Source organism: Hemicordylus capensis, chromosome 1, assembly GCF_027244095.1.
Source record: "Hemicordylus capensis ecotype Gifberg chromosome 1, rHemCap1.1.pri, whole genome shotgun sequence".
Taxonomy (NCBI): domain Eukaryota; kingdom Metazoa; phylum Chordata; class Lepidosauria; order Squamata; family Cordylidae; genus Hemicordylus; species Hemicordylus capensis.
In genome coordinates, this window is record NC_069657.1 from 262,411,523 (window position 1) to 262,428,052 (window position 16,530).

Sequence of the window (16,530 nt, forward strand, 5' to 3'; positions counted from 1 at the left end):
AGTATTTTCTAACTGATCTCCCTGGAAGCTGAAGTGATTTTACAAGTACAGTAAGTTGTCAAATGATTGAAGAGGTCCACCCCATATTACTCAGTCAAATGTAAGCATTTTAATTTGGTTAAAATACAATTTTAAAAGAATACTAAATCAATATATTACTTGCAATGTGAAGATGAGTGTTTACCTGATCCTCCATTGGTGTAGATTCTGTTCAGTGTGGGAATATTTGTACTGTCAGTTTCATGTATAGATGTGTTGCATGCAGAAGATCCTGTGTTCACTAGTTGACTTAGACAATGAAGAGGATCTCTGGTAGCAGGGCTCGATCGAAAAGATCTTTATATGAGACTCTGGACTGCCAGTTAGTATAAAATACTGGGATAGATGGAACCCATGGTCCAGTTTGGTGTAAGGTAGCTTCATACAATCCATATGCCAAAACTGTCTTCAAACCTAATTTGTGAAAGTCCATAAAACAGTAAAAGGATTAAAGTTTCAGTTGGGCATGAAGTAATAATTTATTTTGTAATTACTGGAAGCTAACTTCGGTAAGATGGCATGCGTGAGTTCTGGCATAACATGGGTTGGGTTGGCAGTTGCTATGCCTGAGATAAATGGGGGAAATAACCGCAAAGCTTAGCATAAAGTTTCTATCTGTGAAGAATATTGTCTGGTAGTGAAGAGATGAGTTCTTTAGTAGAGGTACTTTTCTGTTGCTGGAAAGACACAAACTTTAATAACAGGCATTTTGTGCACACTTCTAGGGCTGTATCTTGCAGGAGAATAAGTATTAACAGTAAGGAAATCGTTGCACTCACTGAGTATAAAGCTCTAGCTGCTATACTTTGCAACTTGCTTCACTTCGTATTTAGCAAAAAAACTGCAAGCCAAGCCTTGGATGCCTTGCACAGCTTGGCAGTGATGGGCTGGGCCTTGCCTCCAGAAGTGCCTTGTCCCAGTGAAATCTAAACGAGGAGGAGGAATCAGTCTGCATGGTGAAATTTGGAGACTCGGTTTGTAATCTTCCTTGACTTTTTATGTAGGGCACAAGGATATGCTAGTTCAGGCTAGTTAGCCTCCTTTTTATATCTGGTTTTATGTGTATGTGTGGTATTCTAACTTCTCCCCCCCACCTCTCCTTTTTTCAAACCCAAGCTCTTGCTTCAACTGTTGGTCTGTGTTGAATGTATCTAATCCTGAAACTCCCCCTACCCTAGCTATTTGAGGCACTCTTGTAAAAGGGGGGTAGTTCTGGGGCTAGCCATCCTATATTGTCAGGAGGGCCATTTCACTAACCTTTCATTGGAAGTTGTCTTTAATGGTAACAAAGAAAATATTACATATTACCAACCCAGAACCATATGCTCGTTTTGCACTCATTAGATATGAGGTACATTGCCTTCCAGCCACCTAATGGCGCAGTGGGGAAGTGACTCGATTAGCAAGCCAGAAGTTGCTGGTTTGAATCCCCACTGGTATGTTTCGCAGATTACAGGAAAATGCTGAAAGGCATCATCACCTACTGTGCAGGAGATGGCAGTGGTAAATCCCTCCTGTATTCTACCAAAGACAGCCGCAGGGCTCTGTGGTCACCAGGAGTTGACACTGACTCGATGACACACTTTACCTTTACACTGCCTTGCATGTGGATTTTGGAGGTGAGGATCAGTGTTATTGATGAAGTTAAAGGACCACTTCTCACAGATGTTGAAGCTGTGCCTGAACTGTACCCTTCCAAACTGCGGATGGAAGTTCACATGATTTGTTACACCAAAGAAAATTCCACATACAAAGAAGAAGAAAAAGCACTAGCATGTGAGACAAAAGTACAACAAATACTTATATATTGCTTTTCACCAGAAGTGTTCAAAGTGGTTTACGCAGATATAAATAAATTAAAATGGCTCCCTGCCACAAAGAGCTTACAATCTTAAAAAGAAACATAAGATAGACAACAGCAGCAGCCACTGGAGGAATGCTGTGCTGGGGATGGATAGGGCCAGTTGCTCTTCCCCTGATCAAGAAAGAGAATCACCACTTTGAAAAGGTACCTCTTTGCTCAGTTAGCAGGGAGAAAGGTTTCTTCCTAGAACCCTTCTCTCCAACATGCCAGTTGTTTATGTAGAAAGTAACTTTTGTGCAGAAAAGAACTCACATGAGCTCCCCTCAGCAGTTTGAAATGCTGCAAGCCTGATCCACTGTGATGAGAAAAAGGCCTAAGAATTACTGGTACTTGCACGTTGGATAATGGATGCTTTTTATGAGTTAATGGCATTTTTAGAGGAAAACAAACTCTACCCTACAAGTGGTCTTGGGGTTAGGGTTATCAGATCTGAAGCTCAGACACTAAGATGGAGGGTAGAGCCTACAAATTAAAGAGGGAGAGAATGGCACCTGTTTGTTCAGGAAAGAGTCTAGAAAGAGGAGGCCTGAGGAGTGGAGTCCGCTCATGGCGGGACAGAGCAAGTGGCAAGAACTTCCAATGCAAGCAGAAAATAGCCTGATTGCTTGATCTGCTTTAGTTGATATTCCTTCTGATAGAAACTTTGAGAAGCAAGCTAAAACCCTGAAACTTGAAGTCAAACCTTGAGACCTGGCAACTACGTGAAGTGTAGCAGGGAAGGACAGGTTTTGGCTGTGGGTAAAGTGTGGGGTCGGCTGTCTACTACAAAGTACATATAACATGCACAGATATTTAAAATCTGGACAAAGCAGTTGCAAGGAAAAGAGTTATGGTGGAAAGGTTATTTCCACCAAGGCATGTGATGTAGAAGAATGAGCATCACATCTGTGTGACTCTGCATGCTACAGGCAAGCAGCAGTTTACACTGTGTCCACCTTTGCTCTTCCCACACACAAGGGATTTTACTGAAGTTTAAAGCCAAGAAGTGAGAAGAAGCACCCAACAGCCAGTATGTTTACCTGTACCTGAACATCCTTGAGAGGACCAAAGCTCTCCTCAGCTGTATGGGCTCTTCAAGCAGGTTCAGTTGCTGTGGTCTAGATACAAGAGAAGTGTCAGCAGAAAGAACCCCATAAGTACTGTAAGAGGGCAACTTGTATGTCTCGGCATAATGGTTAATTTCTCTGCACCCACCTCACCCCCGTTCCACTGGACATCAAATTATTAGTTTCCATATAATGCTTTAATGCTTTGTTTGCATGTATATACCTCATTTCCTCCAAGGAGCCTAGAACACATTACCTGACCATGTTTCACAACCACCCTACAAGGGCTTTGGCTTTTTCAAGCCAAAGCCCTCTTGAATATTAATCTGGCAAAGAACTTGAACCCACAACAAATACTTCAGTTTCAAACATCTTTTGTAAAAATAAAGGGATAACGGTATCTGGAAACAAACATCTGTATTTCCCCCGTACAATAGTTTTCTCCCCGCTCTCTAATATGTCACACAAGGAGTCCTGCTCACTGCCACACGGTTGCCCAATAGGCTGACAATTCCAGGACATGGGTCTACATTGCAGACTCCAGATCCCCTGTTCCTCAATGCCATGCTCTTTTGTCCCACTGTTACAGACCAGGCCTGATCTATATACTAAATATGCTCATTAGCCAGTATATAAAATAGGTCTGGGCCAAGTTCTTTTATATTGGTGACCACATTTGATCCGGAAACAAGGAAGAAAAGAGATCCAACCACTCAAAGATTCAATGGGCTTTATTGAGTATAAAGACTAGCAACATAATCTAGCAAAGCAGAAAGCAGGACACTCTATTAATATAAGCAACAGTATTTAAACAGAACATCCTAACCAGTACCAATATATTCCACAGTGTGCCTAACTGACATATGTGCGTGCAATTAAATCTTCCTAGAGCCTAGTACAGTTTAGATACAGGCGGAAAAAGGGGGAGGGAGGAAGGAAGGCTCATGGCTGGTATGGTTTTGGGGGTTCAGAAATTAGTAGGGGGGAGAGGTGAAGGGTGTAGGAGAAGGGGAAGGGATGAGGGAATTCCAGGTTTGTATGAGCCGCATATTTACCCAGGCTTGAGAATGGTTGATCTTTCAGCTGAAGAGGAGAGACTGTAGCTGGGAACAGCAACAGAGCGATGGTCTGGCTTCTGGTGGTCAAGCAGACAGTTTGCTCAGAGCGAGGCAGAGAGTGAAGGTGCCATGGCTGGGGAAAAGTCTTGACTTCTCACTGCGCAGTAGAAGTCACAGACAGTTCCTGTTCATGAGCAGAGTTCCTGAGCAAATCTTGCTGTAGGCACAAGATAGCTAAACTGCCATGTCCAGAGACTCCTTCTTATAGTGGTTCCATCCTTTGATGTCTTCTGGATCACAAAAGGCGTTTTTCTGCTATCCTCTGAATATTGTCTCTTAATTACCAAAATTAGCTCAGGATACTTGGTCAGTTCAGAGAGATCTCACTCTCATCTCCTTTTAGCTGTTATCTTGAGGAGGGGACAAAGTCCAAAAGCAAATCTGCATCCCAGATGTGCTAGCCTGGTCCCAGAAGGTGTTAAAAGTTAGCAATTAGTGAGAGGGAGTTAATTCTATTTGTGTGAGACATTATTTCTTGTATACCTCTATCTAGTGTGTATTTGCAACAAAAGAATATTCAAAGTAACATCAAAAGGGTAAGCATGAGTGAAGCAAGTTAATCAACACATTTGACTTAAGGCAGAAGCATCCTGTTACTGGATAACAGGTTGATTTCAGCAGTGTGAGACTGGTAATTAAGCTTGACCCATTGTCTCAGTGAGTTTCCGCAAACCCTGATAAACAATGCTAGATTACCCCTGCCTCTACAAATCAATTACCAAGCATTGCCCAGGCAGGTCTAATTGAACTCTTAATATAAAGAAATGAAATCAGACACAGGCCTATGTTTCACATACTTCTGAGTTGGTAGCTCTGGTTCTGATATGTGGACTGTTCATAACACCACCAAGTGCAAGTTGTCTCATTCTTTGTCTTCAGCCTGCCTAGCCTACTTCTTGCCTCTGCAGGCAAAACACAACTGCCTCCACTTAGTCTTGATCCCACTATGTATCACTTTATTTCCATCCCTTTTTTCTTCTTCTCTTCCTTCTCCTTCTTAAACTGTCCACCCCTCCTTAACTACCACTCCCCAACATTCTCCTCTCACTAGCAACTGTTGCTAGGAGCGTCCTCCATTCTCTTGACTGCTCCCCAGGAGAATTTGCCAGCCTCAGAGATAAGTGACCGGTCCCGAGTCATGCGGTGAGTTTCATAGCGGAATGGGGATTTGAACGCAGGTCTCACCATTCCCAGACTCCACTCTATCCACTGCACCGCACTCAGCATTTGTATATCACTTTGTACAAAGCACTTCTCAGATATTAGCTTGTAATTTAAAAGTATTAACCCCATGCCACATTGAGGCCTGAAAGAGAGTGACTGGTCTATAGTCACTTGATGAGTTCATGGTAGAGCTGGGATTTGAACTCGGGAAATCTTGATTCACAGCTCAGTCTCTTTGCCACTCAACTCATCAGCTCATTAGTAAAAGAGCAAAAGCTGAGGAGGACTCCTATCTAGTTCAGTCCAGTTTTCTGCTTGGTGTGTGTGGTTTCATTTGTGCCTTCTCACAAGGCTTGCTTCAAGTTGGCATTTTTTAAAAGGCCAGGGGAAGCAAGGTGGAGGTCACTGAGGAGCAGCATAGTCTAAGGCAGGCAAATGATTATGTTCCAGAAGCCCAGGCTTGGGAGAAATTGCTACGAGTCGCTTCCCGTCAGGAGATGGGAAAGCAGTCCTTGTGGCTGAGGCTTGATTGACCCACATGGAACAACACTGACTAGATGAGTCACCTGATCAGCTGGTGGGGCTTGCAATTTTGCTTAGGTGACAACTGGGGATAGCACAGCTTTGTTTGTAATAGCTTCACCAATCATCCAGCCCTCGAGACAGAAGAAATAAGGCACTGGAGTCTGGTTCAAGAATCTCTTACATTGCATGATGCAACTTGCTTTCACTTCAGACATTTTCTCTCCTTTGTGTGAACTTGACAACAGATGTGTTGAGGCCAGCACCTCAGGGTGTCCTCCTGGGGCCCAGAAAGCACCTCAGAAGTGTGGGGAGGGGAGATATCATTCACCTTCCTCCTCCACTGACGACCAAGAGAGCTTTGCTCACTCTTCCCAGGGATCCAAGCTGCCCACACCTCCTGTCTTGACTGGACTGCTTCATCACGGGTGCAATGATCCCTAAATAATCCCCTCCTCAGGTACCATACTTCTCCAGTTATGCTGCTCTGCTCTCTGTTGTGCCCCAACCTTCTCTGAGCCTTCCTCTGACTTCCTATTGACCTGTGGTAGCTGCCATAGTTCCTATGGCTGCTCTCAGTGGTGTTTGGCCCCATCCTGTCCCCTTCTGGCTCTCTCTGGTGGTGAGGGTGTGTGCCTCATTTCTCTTCTCTCTGTACAGCCAAGAGGCTAAACACCAGACCAACCCTGCTCAGCTGCTGCAACATTGCACATCAGAATGTGCACCCTTCTCTTTCTCTTCCCAAGGCGTCACTTGGGCATCTTGCAAGCTCTCGCTGCTTCTTTCAGGAGGGATGGCAATATCAGGGTGGCAGCTGGCCACTCTTTGTCCAAGCCCACCAGGGTCAGGCTTGGACAAGTCTCGTGCCTTTTTCATTTTAATCTCTAAATGTTTCTCTGCTGAATAGCTTTACAGGACTCGAAAATTCTGGCTTACATAAGATTAGGTGCACCAAATTACTGTATTTATATATGTTGCAAGTCTTGTGTTCTCAAACTCTGAACTATCAGTCAACCACTAGCAAATTCTCAGGGCAAGTTCTCATTTCAATCTGTTGCAGATTAAAATTGTACCCCCGAATGCTGAGGAATGTGTCTGTTCTGGACTTGTCAACTTCAATATTGGGGCAAGAAATCAGCATGCCGATATGTGTTGCAGCTACTGCCATGCAATGCATGGCTCATGCAGATGGGGAAACTGCTACTGTCAGAGGTAAGCAATGACAAAAGTAAACAAGAAAACGTAATGATAAAATATAAATCGAGGAAATTCAGCAATGTATCCCTGCTTTCTGGTTCAAAAGCTTTTATTTGGTGGTTTGGTGTCTGGTAATCCTGTCCTGATGCTGCATATAAAATAGAGTAAATGTAAGATCAGGTAAGTCAGCAAACATTTTTGTTTTCTTCTCTAAAGAAGACAGCAAGCAGGCATGCAAGCAAGTACATAATACATCAATCAATAAGAAAACCAAGGGGAAAGGACAAGCCAAGTTGGTTAGGGCTGGTCTTTTCTAGGGTTTGATTTCTAGCTGGCTAGTTTCTTGACAGAGAAAGAAACTTTTAGGCACTTCCAGTAGTGCCTAGAGATGCAGTGGGTGGAGATTAGCTGCAGGTGAGTCACACACATTGTGGGAGGGGCCACATTCCTGAGGTGCCTCATTTTGAAAGCAGCTCTTGACAAGACAAGACTCAAACTAGAGGAAATTTGCTAACAGGAGTTTGCTAGCAGAGCTCGGAGACTGGTGTGTGGTTTAGTGGGGAAGTGTGTGGGGTGGCACTCAAGTGGTTCCCACTTCATCACAGAGGAGAGAGACACCCAGCATGAGGAGAAGGTAAGTACTACCCCACTTTTGTAACTTTCTTGGAGCTTAAAACCTTTATTTTGCCAACTTCAGCAAAGACCTAGCTTTCAAGTAAGCGAACTCTACATATTCTAAATACCCAGTAAAACCAGTTATGGAGGTAGAAGGTCAGGAGGGGAGGGGAGCTTCACAGTGTATTGCACAGACTGCTGCATGTATGACTATCTGCCTGAGAAGCAGAAGTCATGGTTGTGCGCTCTGTGCAAAGAGCTCCTGGTTCTCAGGGAACAAGTTTGTTCCCTCAAAGCTAAGTTGGCTGACCTGGAGAAGCTCAGGGAGGCAGAGAGGTATGTGGGTGAGACCCCCAGAGATGTGATAGATCCCACCCCTCGGCTGATAGCTCCTATGCTGTCAAGGAGAATGAAAGCCTTGGGGAAGGAGGACATCAGTCAGGAAGAGGAGAATGCTCTCTTGCAAGGGACGCTCTTCCTTGGGTAGTGCCCATATTCTCTCGCATAGGGCATACTTCTCCAGGGGTGGGGGCCTCCTAGTAGTGGCTGATTCATTTGTTAGGGGCATAGAGAGATGGGTTTGTGACCCATGTGTAGACCACATGGTGACTTGCCTGCCTGTTGCGAAGGTTGCAGATGTCATGTAGTGTCTAGATAGGCTGTTCGGCAGTTCTAGAAAGGAATTGGTTGTTTTGCTGCACATCAGCATCAACCATATTGGGAAATGCAGCTGGGAGGTCCTGGAAGCCAAGCTTAGGCTGCTAGGTAGCATATTGAAGTCCAGGGTTCCCAGTGTAGTGTTTGCTGAAGTGCTACTTGTTCCATGCACAGGACCAGCAAGACAGAAGGATCTGAGGGGTCTCAATGCATGGGTAAGATGGTGGTGCCTGGAGAAGTTTGGGTTTGTTATGGATGAGATGGTGGTGGCAGGAAGAATTTGGGTCTGTTAGGCACTGGGATATATTTTGGGGAAGTTAAGCCTGTACCAAAGGGATAGACTCCACTTGAACCAAGATGGAACCAGACTCCTGGTGGTTTTTTGTTTGTTTGTTTTTTAAAAAGCTTTTAAAATCACATCTGGGGGATTGCTGACAGGAACTGGGTGGTATCTTGTTTGGCAAGCCAAATCCCCTAAGGTGTAAGGGTGCAAATGTCTGTGATAAACCAGAAGGGGACAGAGTAGAACTAGACATAGAGCAGACGGACAGCTGATCAAAAAGGTCAAATGACAGTAAGAGAGATCGCACACGCCAGCTCCAGGTAAAAGACTCTGTGTATAGGTGTTTATATACCAATGGCAGAAGCCTCTGAGCCAAGATGGGCGAGCTGGAGTGCTTGGAGGCTAATTAAAACATAAAAATGACCTATGCATCATTTTACAAAGTTTGAGGCAGCAAATATTGCATCACTTAAAATACCTGGGCTGTACCAATTCTAATTACAGGTGTGGGCTCACATGGCCTGTTGCTCTGACAACCCCCTCCTGCCCTGCATTTACAGAAAACTCATGAGAGGTGCTCTTCCCCAGTCATCATCCTGACATGCTAGTTGTCTATGTGGAGTGAATATTTGATTTGTTTGTTTGTTTTTGTTTTTACATTTATATCCCGCTCTTTCTCCGAGGAGCTCAGAGCTGTGCACATGATTATTTTTATCCTCACAACAACCCTGTGAGGTAGGTTAGGCTGAGAGATACATGACTGGTCCAGAGTCACCCAGTGAGTTTCATGGTTGAATGGGGATTTGAATATTGTAGTTTGTATGTAAGAGCATTGTCATGTGAGCCCTCCCTTGTCGTCAAAAGTAGCACAATCCAGACTACAGAGTTGCCACTTCAGTGAGATTCAAATAGGATAGTCAAAATTTCTTCAGAATGTATTAGCTGACATTTGTACACATTTCCAAGGAGCATACATTATTGACATCCAAAAATAGAAGCTGATAACATCCAGCTTAGAAATCTCTCATTCCAAATGCCCAGAAGAACAAATTGGTATTCAACCACCAGAGGGCAGAGAGAACATTGAGGCAATCCCAGCCCTCAAGGAGTGGGCGATGTAATGTTGGTGGTTCTGAATCTGAACCATTTTAAGTTTAGAAACATCATCACCAACAGGCAAGCAAAGAGTTTCGGGGATTAGACAAAAGAGCCATCTAGTCAAACCATATCTTTCCCCAGTGGCCAGCCAGATTTCCTTGAAGCCCATAAAAAGAGCATGAAGGCAGCAGCCTTTTTCTTTTTTGCCCACTGTGGGAGGAGGTTCTTGTGGCTTCAGAGGCCTGGCTACTCCTAGGGAGATATCAGTTCCAAAAGGGAAAGTCAAGCATCACTCATCACTGGCCTTGCACGCTAGGCACTGTAAGTCTATGGCAGGGTTGCTTAGATCTAATTAAGGTATGTTCTTACCAGCTGTTCTCCCTTGCAGAAAGCAGTGTCTTCTACCTGAGCTGTAGAGGCTTTTCCAGAGGTTTCTTCTGCTGAAGACAAGCCACCCTTGCACACTGGTCCTGCAGCTCCTCCTCCTTCCCCACTTCCAGGCTGAACTTTCCTCCCTTTTCTGTCTGGAGGCAGTGGGGATGATGAGGATTTCTTCCCATGCGCTTCTCGTTCCAGCCTCAGCTGTCAGTGACTTGATTTGGACAGCTATCAGATGCAGGCTTGGTTGCTTTGATGTCCCAGCATCTCCCCTGCAGCAACTGGTGTATAGAGCTACTCTGAACATGGAGGTTCCATTTAGCTAACATTGGTAATTGTTGTTGATAGATCTCTCCTCATGGATGCAGCTAATCATCTCTCAAAGCCTTCTAAGCCAGAGGGCTCCAGGAGCAACAAAAGCTCTCAGTTAATTATGCATTGTGCAAGTAAGAACTTTCTCTGTTTGCCCTGAATCTACTCACAATCAGTTCATTAGGTGACCTCAAGTCATTGCTAAGTGGAGAAAAATGACTTTACTCGCTTTCTTCATACAATGCATAATTTTATGCTCTTACTTTATCCCGGAAAAACAACAACCCTTCTAGCTGCTAGGAGTGTAAGTTCAGGAGAGTCCTTAAAAAAAAAAAAAAAAGTTTAAAAATTTTTGTTACAGAAGGAGATGAATTAGTAAAAACTTCTGAACTTAAAAAAACACACCACCCTTCTCTTATGAACATATCTCATTCTGATGCTAATAGATATCAAATGATACATAGATGTGGGGTTGGCGGTAGGATTATAGATGTTTCTGTTGTGAAGAAATCATTGGTTTTTGTATTCATCTCTTTGAAGCCACACTTGAGAAGGTGGGCTGTATCCCTGGACAGCACTGTCTCTTTATCACTCTTTGAAGAGCAGGCTGCCAACTCTTGCCTTCTCACCCCTGAAGCAACCTGGGGTGCAGTGTGCACTTAGTCTGCCCTCTTTGGCCATTTCCACCACAGGGATGCCTTTACCTTTCTTCCAATATCCTGACTGACTGGAATTGCAAGTACTGTAAATAAGAAGTTGCTATCTCTAGCTCCCTCCTGTGGTCAACTGAAACTACTACTTTACTTGAACTTTAGTACTTTGATTTGAAATTGGACATGGTAATTGTTTTGATTTTAGAGGCTGAAACAGATATACTAGCCAAGGGGCGTCAAACTCAATTGGGTGGTGGGCTGGATTTGATTTGAATGCACCTCCCAGAGGTGCATTCACACCTCACACCCACTTCACATTGCCTTCTTCAGGAGGCCAGATTTCTTTCTCTGCCCCAGCTACATCAGAGGTGCACAGGTAAGGGAGTACTGCTCATTAATGTTGTCAGAAGACATGGCGTTAGTTCCAAATAAAGTAGTTTATTTAGAAAATCCATTGGAGAGATAAATTTTATTTTATTTTTATTTTTACATTTATATCCCACTTTTCCTCCAAGGAGCTCAGAGCAGTGTACATGATTATGTTTAGCCTCACAACAACCTTGTGAGGTAGGTTAGGCTGAGAGAAACATGACTGGCCCAAAGTCACCCAGTGATTTTCATGGTTGAATGAGGATTTGAACTCGGGTCTTCCTGGTCCTAATCCAACCCTCTAACCACTACACTATGCTGGCCTACATGCCTCATTGGTAGCTATATACAGGAAGAGGGAAGCAGGCCCATAGCCTGGGGGTGTCCTGGGATCCACCCCACCCCATTTCTCCCCCCACAGCCCAGGCCAACCTGTTCAGTGCTGCATATGGGTTTTCCCCTTCAAACGGAGCAAGGTCCCCATTGGCAGGCTGCTGTTGCATGTGCAGCAGCCATTCAGAGGCTCTCGCACAGAGCCCTGCTCCTCCCACACAGGCCCACACACAACTAGTGGGGGGTGCGGGAAATAGACTTGTCAAGAGTAGCCTCAAACACTGGCCTAGCTATGGATTCACTTGAGTAATTCTTCTACATCTTCTCCGGGCAGAAGACAGGATGGCTAACCATAACCATGGAGCAATCCAGAACTTTGACCTAGTTGCCATTAGAAAATAGCACAAATCCACCTACGTTTGCAGGGTGACACACCTTGGCTCCAGGCAGCATCCGTCCTAAGGCAGATGCTCTCCTCCTCTTCTGTCAAGGCTTCTGTCTAAAGGGCACCTCCCGCAAGCCATACAGGCCTTTAAGGTTGGGGTGATCACCCAGCAGGTTAGAGGCAGGCCAAGCCAGTGCTCCCTCAGCCATAGTGTCTAGGAACTGCCAAGAAGGATCCCTCTTTATGCTCAACACACACCTCAAGGTGTTGACCAACCCTTCATCACCTTTGAATACTGCACTGCACCTGCTGTTGTGACCAACCAGCTAACTAGCTACATGGGGCAAAGTGTGAGGTAGGCAAAAAAGATCCAGAAAGGAAGCCAATCTGCCATCGGCCAAAAAAATCCTAGCTGCCGCTCCCCCAAAGGGGCGACCAGGGAGGGAGGGAGGGTCTCTGCTCAAAATGGAAAGGAGGCGGTTTGGAGGCATGCTCAGTGACTGATGGAGCAAGCCCTGCCCCCAAAGCCTCAGGCTTTCTCTTGCGAGACTGGGGGCAAAGAGGCTATGACCAGACTGGCTGGGCAAGCAACCACAGTAAAAAAAAAAAAAAAAAAAATCTAAACTAAAATGCTGTTTTCTGAGACCCCTTGTCAATTTTAGGTCAAATCCACCTACTTCTTGGGAAGAAACTGAACATAGGAGCTTCTCGGGTAATCAAAACTCTTTTGATAATTACCACTTCCTCTGGCTGCTAGTATCTTAACTGTAACTTGTATTTGTCATGGGCTTGATTGCAAGAATTCTTTACTCAGTGTGCTTCCCCTCCCAATATTCACTTTAGCAGATAGCTAAGATGGTAGTTCACCTTTCTTTATTGATGAGTACAATGAAAGTTCAACGAAAACAAACCTCTTCAAGTGTTGGAAGTTAAGGACTTTGCACTGTCTCTTGTCTCAAAGACAGTGGAGGACAGACTAGTGAGTCAGAGGGCTAGAGGGTCAAGACATTGGTCATCCCTTCTCTACTGCTCTGACACTATCCCTTTGGAATGTAGATTGCTAATCTCAGGGTCACTTCCTCTCTCCCTTCTCTTCCTGTTCTTTCTTCCTTGCCATATATATTGATTTGAAACTATGAAGTTCATAGTATGAACTGGCTCCAAGTTGCTTTACTCTCAGCATACACGCATGCCTAACCAAATTCCGCTGTGTTGTGCCTCTATGCACTCTGCTATAATGAAAAAGGGATTCTCTTACCGGAGAGAATTCCCAACATCACATACTATATGCTTGTTCTGCCATACCTAAGTGCATAGGCTAGTGATGTGCACATTCTGTGAAAAATAACTGAAAGCAATACTTAACGCTCAGAGAAGATGTGTATGAAGAATCCTGTGACAAAAAGTTTAGTTAAGAAAGGTTTTTATTGCTTGCTAGGAAGTTTAGTGTGTTAAGCATGGCGACTGTTGCTAGGTACTGGAATGGACAGAGTTCCATGGATGTTGGGACCTGGGCAGCAGTTAGAAGCTAATTGTCATGGAAGGAAAGGTTGGGACACCGGGACACAGCGAGAATAATAGGAAGCTGTAGCTAGTTGTGCTGTGAATTCTGTTTCTTGAAAATGATCAACTTTGAGGGGTATTTTTGTGAAACAAATCCTCTTTAATAAAGTATTTGGACTTTGACTGTTGCCTATAGTATTCACCTCTTACCAAAGTAGTAAATATTATGGGAGAGGTCTGTTGAAAACAAAGAGTGACAGTGGAACCCTCAAAATGTCTGTCTATAGGAAACAGAGTAGAAAGCTGGGATATTCTGAATCATGGTTTTTGAGAGGGAAAATGTATGTATTTATTATATTTTTATACCGCCTTTCTGCCTTGACAAAGGCACCCAAAGCAATTTACCATATTAAAAAAAGGAAATTACAGAAGACTAATAAAACGTTGTCTCTGGCTGTTGGTCTTTTCAGGAGCTGAGGACAAGAGCTCCCTGGCCAGGGCGCCTTTCTTTAGGGATGTGCACAGAAGGGATGTGCAGGGCGGTTCGCAGGCGGTGGGGGTGCTGCTTTAAGGATGGAGGGGAGGGTGCACTTATCCCTCCTGCCACTTTCCCCCCGCCGGCACTTGTTGCAGGTAAAAGCCTTCAGGGTGGCAGCGTACCTCCCTGACTCCCCTTCCCCCTTCTCGGCTGGAAGTGGCTGGAAGTACTGGGCGCGCGTGTGTGCCCATAGTGTGCACATGAAGTGCGCACGCACACCCGGTACTTCTGGCCACTTCCGGGCAAGGAGGGGGAGGCAAGGAGGTATGCTGCCACTCCGAAGGCTTTTACCGGCAACAAGTGCCGGCGGGGGGGGGAAAGCGGCAGGAGGGATAAGTGCACCTTCCCTTGCCCTTTAAAGCAGCACCTCCCCGGCCTCAAACTTTGAACCCCCCCGGGGGGCTTTGAAGCTGTTCGGAGGCCCTTAAAAAGGCCTTAAAAAGGGCCTCTGAACAGGTTCGTGCACATCACTACCTTTCTTGCCTTCCTCTCAGGGCACACTGGTCTTTCCGGACTCCTGGGAAGGTGGGGGAGGGGCTGCTCCAACGGTCCTCACAGGCCAGAGCTGGTTTCCATGGGAGCCGAGGTTAAATGTTGCACATTTCTTAGGTTTTTTTGTGTTAATTTCCCCCCAAAGATGTACAATTTAAAATAAAACTTAACATGCTGAGAGTGATACTAAGTTTAGTGTCTGTTGAGGGAATTAGTTCTGTGTAGACCCTATTCAAGAGATCCATCACAATCAAGGAGAGTTACCTAGCAATATGATCTGTCTCTGACACAGTGTGCTGTGAGAATTACTGGAGTCAGGTCACCATTTATGAACAAAGTGAATGGGTACTACCAGTATGCTGCACGGGATTCTAGCAGGGTTGTTTCATTTGAGAGATGAGTGGAATGAGCTGGTTTTCCCAGCAAAGTCGCATATTCATATTGTGTGAAACTAAGGAAGTGTTGGTTGTTCTGTATGTAAAAGTTTGTGTGAAGGCTGGTCATAGCTGAAGCAGCTGCTCGCCAACAGCAATACTGGAAGCAATTTTCCTTTTGTTTGTGTGAGCATAACCTGAGGAGGGGTGTGTGTGTGTGTGTGAAATACAGCTGTTGCTCAGAACCAGACAAGGATTTTGAATTCTAGGAAGTGGCTCCTAAATGGCTCTTAAGTAAGTAAAGTGTGCCGTTGAGTCGATTTCGACTCCTGGCTCCCACAGAGCCCTGTGGGTTGTCTTTGGTAGAATACAGGAGGGGTTTACCATTGCCTCTGCCCGCACAGTATGAGATGATGCCTTTCAGCATCTTCCCTTATCACTGCTGTCCAATCTAGTACCAGCACGGATTTGAACCGACAACCTTTTGCTCGTTAGTCAAGCATTTCCCCTCTGCGCCACTAAATCTAATATATGATTTAACGCATGCCCAGAAAACACACACATGTGTTCTGAGAGTCATTTCTCAGTCTAAAGAACCGATCCTATTTCTAGCTGTAAAGGAGAGCTACATCAGTTTCTCCTCCTGTTAAATGTTAAACTAATCATTTATTCTGCTAAAGAGTAGGATTTTGTCAGGGCCAAGAAGGCTCTTCTGGTTTGGGGAGCACATTAGTATTCCTTACTTAGTATTAGTTCACCTTGGGGAGAACTGCAGGTTTAACATGAGTCTGTCTATTTTGTTTACAAAAATTATGGAGAGGCTTCTTCTGTGGGCCGGCAACCTTTGGTTGCCCGCTAGTTTGTCTGCAATTCCTTTTGCCCCATGTGTCTGGAATGAGCAGCCTGGAACACCTGGGACCAAAAGGCATGGCAGCTCATTGGAGGGATTGTTTCATTGGGCTGGTGTCTTTGCTTCTGGAGGAGGAAACATGCATTGTAACAACTACAAATGACCTGAAGAGTTTGCCATAAACACTTATGTGTATGTATCTCTATAATATTGTGCTTTGTGTGAATTGTAATTCTGTGCTGCTTTGGGAGTAATTACTGGCTAAAACATGGCACAGAGTTCAAAACATCAATTTGCTCAAGGCCATGGATAATCTAAAAAGTCTGTGTATGTACACGTATATAGGCCCATTCACATGTTACATTCAACACTTGTACAACAAGTGTACAGTGTACATAGGTCCAGATCTGTACACAGGTAGTCATTCACATTTTATGCTGAACGCAGGTAAAGAAGTACGCTTCCTATCTGTACCATGCATTTGAAGGGCCTGTATCCAGGTTCACTTTTACAATCAACACAGGTACAGTCATTCATACAAACACATGTACAAGTGTACAGACATCTGTACACTCATACAGTATAATGTTTGAATCGGGCTCATATGATGGTGCCCAATTCAGACCTCTGGTCTATCTCACTTTGTGTTGTGTTTTTCAGTCAGCAGCAGCTCTCCAATAACTCAAGCAAAAAGTCTTCTCAGCCTTGCTATCTGAGATATTAACAGGAAATTCCTTGAC

The 16,530-nt window shown here is 44.6% G+C and overlaps 1 protein-coding gene across 3 annotated transcripts in view; it reads left to right on the top strand.

Moving 5' to 3' along the window:
* HAO1 (hydroxyacid oxidase 1) overlaps positions 1–16,530 on the top strand; it is a 37,890-nt gene that overhangs the window by 7,468 nt on the left and 13,892 nt on the right. The window contains exons 1-2 of one of the 3 annotated variants that reach the window (XM_053287428.1): positions 5,180–5,210; positions 6,814–6,965. In XM_053287428.1, the coding sequence (XP_053143403.1) occupies positions 5,206–5,210; positions 6,814–6,965 (157 nt within the window). In that variant the 5' untranslated portion in view covers positions 5,180–5,205. Of the gene's footprint in view, positions 1–5,179; positions 5,211–6,813; positions 6,966–10,435; positions 11,323–16,530 lie in introns of those variants that run through there. The other 2 variants (XM_053287427.1, XM_053287429.1) reach the window with 2 other exon arrangements.